Genomic DNA, 10,845 nt, shown 5'->3' on the forward strand with positions numbered 1-10,845 from the left:
CACACACACACACACACACACACACACACACACACACACACACACGTCTGCTTCTTTGGCCTTCCTATTTTCCTCCATGTCTTGCTTTCCTCTGTCCAAGTGCCTTAAGTGATTCAGATAAACTGACAGACACAGGCAGGCTGTGGCTCTGTTCACATGGCCCATCTCAACGAGTCAATGAAATGCACTCCTACATAACTCAGTCCATTGATCACCTCACACCAGGCTTCATAGAAACAAAGAAGCAGGGAGTACTGCTTGGCCCAGGTGTTTAATCTTAGAAAATCACATTAAAAGGGGAGGATACGCGGAGAACAGGCTGTGGTTTGTTTCCTAGCCATTCCTAAAATGAAAACACGGCTGCAAAGGCACTGGCATGTGCAGGAAACCATGTCAGAGCCGAGTCATTAGAAGGGATGCCAGTCTTTCTTACTCTGTCTCGCTGGAACTTCTAACATGTCACAATAAGCATGGATCAGCTTTGTGAAAGCTACTCTCCTGCTGGCCTGTTGACTTAGGAGAAAAAAGCCACATACCGGCAGGATCTTGGGCTGTCACATCCACACCATGTGCAACCATGGCCCTGAGGCATTCCACGTGTCCCTTTGCAGCAGCAAGATGAAACCTGCGAAGAGAGAAGCAGAGCGGCCGTCAGATTTCCACTCTCGAGCGCTGTCCTGGCCTTTCACGCGCTCTCTCACTCGTGCTTCCCAACATTCAGGGAGAAGACATTATCAACTTCACGTTATTATGACTTCGTTTACTTTAAGGAGAACCTTTGTCAAGTCTTGCACAGGACAAAGCCAGGATGAGGACAAAGACACCCCGTCCGGATGAGGGAGGCCATTGGCACACTGGCTTCCAAGAGTGTGCTGATTGAATGCCATTGGCACACTGGCTTCCAAGAGTGTGCTGATTGGAGCAACAAGCCCACATGGAAGAAGCACACCAGACGGTGCGATCGTGAGGTGTCATCGAGACTTGGCAACAGGCATCAGAAGAGTCACAATAAACAAAAAATGCATTGGTGAGGATGGAGGGGGGGCTTGGAGTGGAGACCCCAAAAGCCCATCTGTGGACAATGGAGCATCCCCCCACAGAGGGGTCACAGGGAGGGGATGAGTCAACCAGGGTGCAGTAGAGCACCAATGGATCACGCAACATACCTCTGACCCGTTAGGGCCTCCTCACCCCCCACTGTCATGACCCCAGTGCCGCTTCCCACTCTGGACTAGACAGGAGCATGTACATAGGTCTAGGCAAGAGATAAAAGACTCAGGGCACATGAAACCCAGGAACAGGAATGGGAATAGCGATACCCGGAAAGGGGGGAGAGGTGGGAAGGAGGGGGCACCAATCGCAATGAGTGGCACATAACCACGTACCTCCATCCAGGGGGAAGAACAACAGAAACCAGAGGGGAAGGGAGACAGCGGTCGGTGTGAGATTTGAAGATAATTAACAATCTACAATCTATCAAGGGGTCATGAGGGTTGGGGGTGGGGGAGGGAGGGGAATCAAAAAGAGGAGCTGATCCAAAGGGCTCAATGGAAAGTAAATATCTAGAAAAGAACAATGGAATATATGCACTAATATGTTGGATACAATTGATGTATGGATTGTAACAAGAGTTGTAAGAGCCCCCAATAAAATGAAGAAAAAAAGGATAAACAAACAAACAAAGAGGTGCTGAGATTCCGCCACTTAGGGCACGGGAGAGCAAAAGAAATCATCACAGAGGATGATTGGTGGCAGATCAACACATCACAGTCACAGGTGGGACTAGGGAAGAGGGAATGGGATATGTACATCATGTTAGAAGAGCTTACAGGATTGGTCCAGGGCCTTCTGACCATGACAGTCAGGGCATGGCACATGGCACATACGGGCGACCCAGTATGGCAGTCTCCATCAAGGACAACCAGGCAAGCGCCTCAAGGGCAGTGCCCCTCCTTTGGCTGGCTCCTGTGTGTGTGAATCTACTTTCTAATGCAGTCTGAGCGCAAGACTGTAATACGCCAAGCTCATTTTAAAGAGGAGAAAACGGACTCAATGGAGTTTGATCCTTTATTCAACGTAATTTCTTTAAGGACACTTACTAAGTGATGGTGCATAAACTTAATCTTAAGTCTTCTGGAAAGAAATCAGAAGATTTAACTTTTTAGTTTTTTGTTTTTTTTTGTAATGAAGCATCAGTAGTTTAAAAAAAAACCCAACTAGATTTAATTTCTAAAATTAAATCTAATTTTAATTTCTAAATTAATTAATTAACTTTAATTTCTAAAATGATATACACTCCATTAACTTTGACACAGCGGCTGTCACGATGGGTGTGGACATGCGATCTGTGAGGATGGCTGCCGACTGGCAGTGTTTCATCTTGCGCACAGAGGCGTAAATCAGAATCGAGTCAACAGCACCTACCAAGAGCATCACAACAGTGCTAGCCAAAAGCTATTGAGGAGACTCAACAAACAGAACCATGTCTAATTCAAAGAATGATACACCTTCACAGACAGCATCAACCCCAAGTTCATTTTTGTTTTGCAGCCAAACAGTCGCTGCATGCAACATGAGCCCCATTCGTCACCGAGCCCCTTCCCCATAGGACATCCATCCATGGTTTTCCTCCTGGAAGGAATCTTGATGAGTGCTGGAACCCATGCTGCATTTATGAGTGGTTCAAACGGGAGACACATTTGATAAGGACACATTACCGTAAGCTATATAAATTTAACTAAACAAATTAACTATACAGAATGGAATCCTAACTCATGGCCATTGAGTTAACACTAGCTGAAAGTGACCTTACAGGACAGGATAGAACTGCCCTGATGAGTTTCCAAAACTAACTACTTACAGGAGTAGAAAGCCCCATCTTTCTGCCACGGAACCACTGGTGGTTTTGAACTGTCCACCTTGCTGATGGCATCCCAATGTATAACCACTACACCACCAGGGCTCCTTATAGAATATGATAAGAGACTTCAAAAACGCTTCATGATTATCTTTAGTCAAACGAGGGGCTGGCTTCTAAACTTTAAGAACACACCTCTCAAAGGGCAGTCTACCGATTTCTTACAAAGCTTAACACAGGGTCGCCATCTGATCCAGCAAACTCACTCCTTGGTATTTACCCAAATAAATGAACCTGTTATGTCCAAATAAAAACGTGCACCCGAATGGGGGTAACAGCTTCAGAGATAATCACCAAACACTGGAAGCAAGCCAAGATGTCCATCAATCGGTGAATGCAGAAACCATGGTACCCCCACACACTGGAGCCTTATTATTCAGCCACAAAAAGAAATGAGCCATCAAGCCACACGAGACCATGGCAGTATCTTACAGACACTGGCAGTGAAAGAACCCATATGGCTAGTAGCCGTATGATTCCAACGAGCTGGCCTTCTGGAAGAAGCAGGACCATGGACAGTGGGACGCTCAGTGGTTGCCAGAAGGCTAAGGAAGGGATGAGTAGGTGGAGCTCAGGCCATTGTCACAGCCTGGTTCACGATGCTATTGTCATGGAGGACACAGACATGGTTTGTCAAAACCCATAAAACTGTACCACATAAACTGTACCACATAAAAAAAGCAGGTGTTGTGAGAATGATGAAGTCAACATATGTACTAATGTGCTGGACACGAATGATGTATGTACGGATTGTGATGAGTTGTATGAGCCCCTAATAAAATAATTATTTAATAAAAAATTTAAAACAAACAAAAACAAAACAAAACCAAAAAAGCAAACTCTAATGTAAGCTGCAGGGATCTGACAGCAGTTCAAGCCAGAGTCAGAGGAGGACCTGGAACAAGGGATGTCATTAATGATGTCAGAGGGATCTCGGCTCAAAGCAGAGAATATGTTGATTTGCAGAGACTGGAAATCTGTTGACTTGCAAAGACATTCGACCTGTGAACCACAATCAACTGTGGATAACCTTGAGAAGAATGGGAAGTCCAAAACACTTCACTGTGCTCATTCGGAACTTGTACCTGGATCAAGAGGCAGCTGTGTGAACAGAACAAGGGAACACTGCATGGTTTTAAGTTGGGCAAGGTGGGCAGCAGGGTTGTATTCACTCACTATACTTGTTCAACCACATGCTGAGCAAATCACCAAAAAAGCTGGATTATATGAAGAAGAGTTCGGCACCAGGTTTGGAGGAAGGCTTATTAACAACCTGTGATAGGTAGATGACACAACCTTGCTTGCTGAAAGTGAGGAGAACTTGAAGCCTTTGTTGATGACGATCAAGGTTTGCAGCCCTCAATGTGGATTATAATTCATTGTAAAGAAGACCCAAATCCTCACAATTGGACCAATAGGTAACATCAGAATGAAGGGAGACAAGGCTGAGGTTGTCAAGGATTTTGTCTTACTTGGATCCACAATCAATGCTCATGGAAACAGCAGTCAAGAGATCCAAAGGACATGTTGCATTAGTAAATCTGCACAAGACCACTTTATATAGAGTACTGAAGAGAAAAAGATGTTACTTTGAGGACTAAGGTACGCTTGACCCAAGCATTGCATCCTATGCATGTGAAAGTAGGACAATGAATAAGTTAGACTGTAGAAGAACTGATGCATTTGAATTGTGGTCCCGGAGAAGAATATTGAAAGTACCATGGTCTGCTAATAGGACAAACTACGGAAAAACTAAGGCCAGAGTGCTCTTTAGAGGCAAGGGTGGTAAGACTTCTTCGGACATTCTTTGGACATATTATCGGGAGAGACCAGTCTCTGGCACAGGACATCAAGTTTGGTAGAGAGGGGTAGCAACAAAGAGGAAGGTCTTTGATAAGATGGACTGATACAGTTGCCGCATCAATGGGCTTAGGTATAGGAACCATTATGAGGATGGTGCCGGACTGTACAGTATTTAGTTCTGTTGTGTGTAGGGTCGCTATGGGTTGGAGCTGACTGCATCACACCAAACAACAACAACAACAACAACAACAACAACAATGTAAGCTATCCTGTTGAGACATTCCTACACATTGCCAATTCTGGAAGGGCTCTGGTGACCTAGTGCTTTACGCATTAGGCTGCTAACTGCCAGGTCAGCAGATGGAAACGTCCAGCCATTTATCAGGAGAACAATGAGGCTTTCTGCCCCTGTGAAGATTCATGGTCTCAGGGGGTAGTTCTATGCTGGGTTGCGATGCTGGTTGGGACCATGGACTTGATGGCAGTCAGTTTAGACAGTCCATGTTGACTCATCCCAGCCCTCTAGCACAGTGGAGAACTGTCCCCAGGGTTTCAAGGCTTTACTCTTTACAGAGGCAGACCGTCATAACACTCTCCCAGGGAGAAGCTGAATTCAAACTCCTGACCTTTCAGTTAGCAGCCCCGCGCTTAACCACTGTGATACCAGGCTTGCTCTACTATGTACACTATGTATACTACGTACCTGGCGCCGTCCAGGTGATTCCAACCACAGTGACCCTATGTACCACAGAACGTCGCCATTGCTCGGTCCTGTGCCATCCTCACAATCGTTCCTACATTTGAGCCCGTTGTTGTTACCACTGGGCCCATCTCGTGGAGGGTCTTCCACTTGCCTGACCCTCCACTTGACCAAACACGATGTCCTTTTCCAGGGATTGGTCTCTCCTGGTAACTTGTCACAAATATGTGGGACAAAGTGTCTTTAGTTAATTATCACGATCATGTGCCAGTATTGCTTCATCAATTACACCAAATGCACCACAGAGATGTTGGGTGGGTGGGGGGCAGGGCATGGAAGGGGAGATACATGGAAACTCTTTGCAGATTCTGTACAATTTCACTGGAAATCTAAGAGTGCTCCAGAAAACAAAGCATTATTAAAAAACACATCTCTCTAAGGAAAAGAAAACAGCTGTCTTAAGTGAGATTTGGTTTGGGAGGAAAAACAATACCCCATCCTAAGCATATATTCCAATTCTTTATTAGAGCTTTTAAGATTTGTGTTTGCAAATATTTAACACAACGAAAATGGCATTAATAGATATCTGAGTGCTCACAGAAACAATAACTACAACCCTAATAAAAAACACACAAGAAACAAAACAAAAGCACATCATCTTCCCAGTTCAAATGTCCTTGTAATCTATAAAACATAATCAAACTCACTGCCACTGAGTGAATTCTGAGCACCCTTGTAGGGCAGGGAAGAACTCCTGCAGTTTCCTGAGACTTTAACCTTATGGGAGTTGAAAGCCTCATCTTTCTCCAACAGAGCGGCTGGTCGTTTCGAACTGCTATCCTTGAAGCTACAGCAGCCCAACATGTAACCCACGTTGCCACCAGGATTCCTCCAAAACATAAATAAGATCCCCCCCGCCAATAAAATACCCCATTTCTTCAGTTCCTGAGCTCCATGCCCACACTGAGGTTTTCCTCCATTCTAAGACATACACACACTGATGGGCTTTTTAAATGTTATCAGTATGGCTGATATGTAAGTACTATTCACATGAAGGCCACGTGACAACTGTAGTCTATAGTTTGCTGTCCTTCTAAATTCTAAGGATGTATTTGCTAAAATAACAGGTCCTTCCATAATGAATCAGAGGTAAAAGAAGATGCTCTGCTGGTTAGATTTAGAAAGCGATTAAACTAGAGAGAACAACTATCAGACATATAGTTGCTTTGGTACATGCTAGTCACTCTGATAAGACTAAGAACAAACAGCAAAGCAGGACAGGCTGTCCACGTGTGAGGAATTCTCCATGGGAAACCTTGTGAACAGCAGCAGAACACTGCCACACAGGGAACACAGCGGGCACACTGGCAGAACTGCCAGATACAGCGCCAGAAGACAAGCTCCTTGGAATTTTGTTTAGCCGATGGAACCAGCAATGTAAAAAGTATGAATTTAGGAGAAATTTTAAGTCATCGAAAATGAAGCAGAAAACATGAATATTGATATCTTAGGCTTTCGTGAGGTTATATGGGCTGGAATTGGCGGTTTCGAGCCAGACAATCATGTGACTGACTGTGCCAGGAATGACAAATTCAAGAGGAATGGTGGCATATTCATGGTCAAAAAAGGCATTTCAAGATTTGTTTCTAAGTACAATGTGGTCTGTGATAGGGTATCATCTATCCTCATACAAAAAAATCAAGTCAATACAACTATTTTTGCAGCAACCACTCAAGCTAATGATGAAGGATTTGAGGACTTCTACTGACAGCTTCAATCTGAAAGTGACCAAGAATGCAAGTGAGATGCATCGATAATTATTGACCATTGGAATGCAAAGTTGGAAACAGAGAGGAAGGATGCAGTTGGAAAATATGGTCTGGGTGATAAACGAAAGTTGATATCACACATGGAATTTTACAAGGCCAATGATGTCGTCTTCTTAAATACTTTTATCAACAGTATAAACCAAGACTATACACGGGGAATTCTCCATATGGAATATACAAAAATCAAATTGGCTACATCTGTAGGAAGAGTCCATGGAGAGGCTAAGTATCAGCAGACAAAGCAAGGCAAAGGGCTGACTGTGGAACAGATCATCTGTGGTAATTACATAATCTGTTGTCAATTTGAGACTTAAGAGTAAAGGGGTGAAGTTTAGCCTGTCAATCAGGTTGCAGCTTGATGACCTCATTTAGAGGCACTCAGGAGATAAATAGTTCCCTGGAGGCGGGACACACATTTTCACAAGCCTGATGGAACTGCAGCCAGAGCCCTGGGAGCTGGAGGAATCATGTGGAAACCCACCCCAGCGCTGAGATGCTTCTACCACCCCTGGATCCACAAGACTTCCCACCCACTTGCTTGTGATCTTTCTGCATTCAGCATCATTGCATGGCTGCGTGAGTCTGAAGAGGAATTTATGAACTGGTATTGGACATATAGGCTAATATTGGACTTATGGACTTGATCTGGATTGGGCTGGGATGTTTTCTCAATATTCAATTTCTCTTGTATATAAAGCTTTTTCTTATATACATATGAGTGTCTATGAATTTGTTTCTCGAGCCTACCTAGACTAACACACCATCAATTGTTCATATGTAAGTTCAAGATGAAGTTGAAGAACGTCTACAACAGAAAAAATATGACCTCGTGTATATCCCACCTGGATTTGAAAAACATCTCAACAGCAGATTCGACAGATTGAACACGAATTACAGAAGACCCGATGAGCTGTGAGGTGACATCAAACCGTCTAAGTGAGGAAAGCAAGCGGTCATTAAAAAGGCAAGAGGAAAAAAAAAAGGTCAAAGTAGGTGTCAGAAGAGACTGAAACTGGCTCTTGATCTTAGAGTAGCTAAAGCAAGTGAAAGAAATGCAGTAAAAGAGCTGAGCAGAAAGTTTCAGAGGGTAACTCAAGAAGACAAAGTAAAATATCATAATGTAAAGATCTAGAGTTAGAAAGCCAAAAAGGGAAGAACATGCTCAGCATATTTTAAACTGAAAGAGCCCAAGAAAACTTTCACGCCTCAAGTTGCAATATTTAAGGAGTCTATAGGGAAAATATTGAATGATGCAGGAAGCATCAAAAGAAGATGGTAGTAATACAGTGCCACTGTGCAAAAATGAACGAGTTCACATACAACCATTTCAAGAGGTAGCGTATGATCAAGAACCAGGGGTACCAAAGGAAGAAGTTTGAGCTGCACTGAGAGCATTAGTCAAAAACAAGGCTCCATAAATTGATGGAATGCCAATTAACTTGTTTCAACAAGCTGATGAAGCCCTGGAAGCACTCGCTCATCTGTGCCCAAAAGTCTGGAAGACACCCACCTACCCAGCTGACTGGAAGAGAAACATATTTATGCCCATTCTAAAGAAAGGTGACCCAACAGAATGTGGAAATTATAAAGCAGTATCATTAATAACACACGCAAGTAAAACTTTGCTGAAGATCACTCAACCATGGTTACAGCAGATTGTCAGCAGGGAGCTTCCGGAGATTCAGGCCAGATTTAGAAGAGAGCATGGAACAAGGACGTCGTTGCTGATGTCAGATGGATCTTGGCTGAAAGCAGAGAGTACTACAAAGACGTTGACCTGTGTTTTATTGATTATGCAAAGGCACTGGAAGGTGTGGATTAAAACTGGCTATGGATAAAACATTGAGAAGCCGGGAATTCCAGAACACTTTGTTGTGCCCATGCAGAACTTGTACCTGGGCCAAGAGGTACTTACTCAAACAGAACACGGGACTATTGCATGGTTTACAATCCGGCTAAGACGTGTGTTTGGATTAGATCCTCTTGCCGGACCCAAGCCCAATGAATAAGGAAGACAGAAAAATAATGGGTGCATTTGAATTATGGAGCTGGCAAAGAATACTGACAGTAACGCAGAGTGCCAGAAGGACAAACACAGCTATCTGTCTTGGAAGAAGGTCAGTCCGAGTGCTCCTTAAACAAAGGATGGCGAGATTCTGGCTCAGACTTGGGCCTATCAAGGGAGAACAGTCCCTGGAAGAGGACATCAGGTTTGGTAAAGTGCCAGGGCAGCAAACGTACGAGGAAGACCCTCAGTGAGATGGACGGACGGGCACAGTGGTTGCAACTGTGGGTTCAGCCCTAATCACTGCGGGGGTGGCGCAGGATTGGGCTGTCTCCCTCTGCTGTACACGGAGTCGTTGAGTACGATCCAACCTGCCTCTTAGCAACAATACCGTCTAACAACAACGGGGCAGAGCGGACTCAGCTGTGCTGTTTACTTAGTAAGACGAATCATCTTAATGTTCAGAAAAGACAGGCTAACAGGAGTTACACGCGAACCACATTGCTGCACCACGGCCCGAAAAGCGATGGAAGGCAGAGGAGGTGGGGAGAGCGTAACAGTGAGATACGCTCCCAGGGACTGGAGGCTTGGGAACGAAGTCACAGACAGTTCCTGGCCATGTGGGATCATCCAAGAGCAGCTCTGTCGAAAGCTCACGCTTGTGCGGCTGACACTCTGGCTCCATGCACAGGGCTGAAAATCCCCAAGGCAGGACCTGGCAAGAGCAAGCCATTCACTTTCAGCCTCTGAATGTGAACCCAAAGCGGAGCCAGTTTTTAATTGGATACCCCAGTGGAAAGTTCGGCTGTGTCAGGTGGAAAACACTGGTCAGCGAATGGACCTGGACCGGCAGATGACCGTGAGTAGATTTCTTTTCTTAGGCGGTGACTGATGAGTGCAGGCATCTTCCAGGCTATCAGTCTGGGAAACCAGTGGGCCCAGGGCTACCCTTCTGGAGGGTGGCCAGGCATCTTTGGGGTTCTGGAAGGCTTGGGGAACAGTTGGTGCATCCCCACTCCAGGTGAGCACATGGCTCCTACACAGTACGGACAGTCCTGAGCAGCTGGACCCACCCCTGGATGAAGAATATTGCAGACTGGGGCGAGGGGGGTGGGGTTCACTGTCAGCTCCTTAAGTGGAGGCAGTATTCCTGACAATGTTCACTCTGTGCTAGGAGAGAGTTCTGATATTTCTATAGTTGGAGATGTTTATAAGCACTGCTATTGCCCTGGCTAAATATACTCATTTGCTCTATTACAGTACAAGTGTAGCTACATGCTGAACACTGTTCCAAGCACTGAGAATAAAATCAAGTCCCTGCCCTAGTGGAGCTTGCCTTTTGGGAGGAAGACTAAAGATAAACCACAGGTTGATAGCAGGTGTGGGGAGAGGGGGTGATTTTGCTTTGCAGGGGACAGGTGACAATGTCGACCCTCCCAAACAAACAAACAAACAAACAAACATAAAAACAAACATAAAAACAACTTACTGCTATCACGTCTACTGTGACTCATAGTGACCCTACAGACTGCGTGGAACCTACAGACTGAGTGGAACCTACAGACTGCGTGGAACCTACAGACTGCGTGGA

The 10,845-nt window shown here is 44.9% G+C and overlaps 1 protein-coding gene across 1 annotated transcript in view; it reads right to left on the reverse strand.

Annotated features, from left to right (window-relative positions):
• Nucleotides 1-10,845, reverse strand: part of RAI14 (retinoic acid induced 14) — a 76,664-nt gene that overhangs the window by 42,809 nt on the left and 23,010 nt on the right. Inside the window, exon 3 of the mRNA XM_045285262.1 lies at nucleotides 537-625. Within this exon, the coding sequence (XP_045141197.1) occupies nucleotides 537-625 (89 nt within the window). The remainder of the gene's footprint in view (nucleotides 1-536; nucleotides 626-10,845) is intronic.

This window comes from Echinops telfairi, unplaced genomic scaffold (assembly GCF_000313985.2).
Source record: "Echinops telfairi isolate 266 unplaced genomic scaffold, ASM31398v2 ScPeMD7_7469;HRSCAF=8507_1, whole genome shotgun sequence".
In the NCBI taxonomy this organism is placed as follows: domain Eukaryota; kingdom Metazoa; phylum Chordata; class Mammalia; order Afrosoricida; family Tenrecidae; genus Echinops; species Echinops telfairi.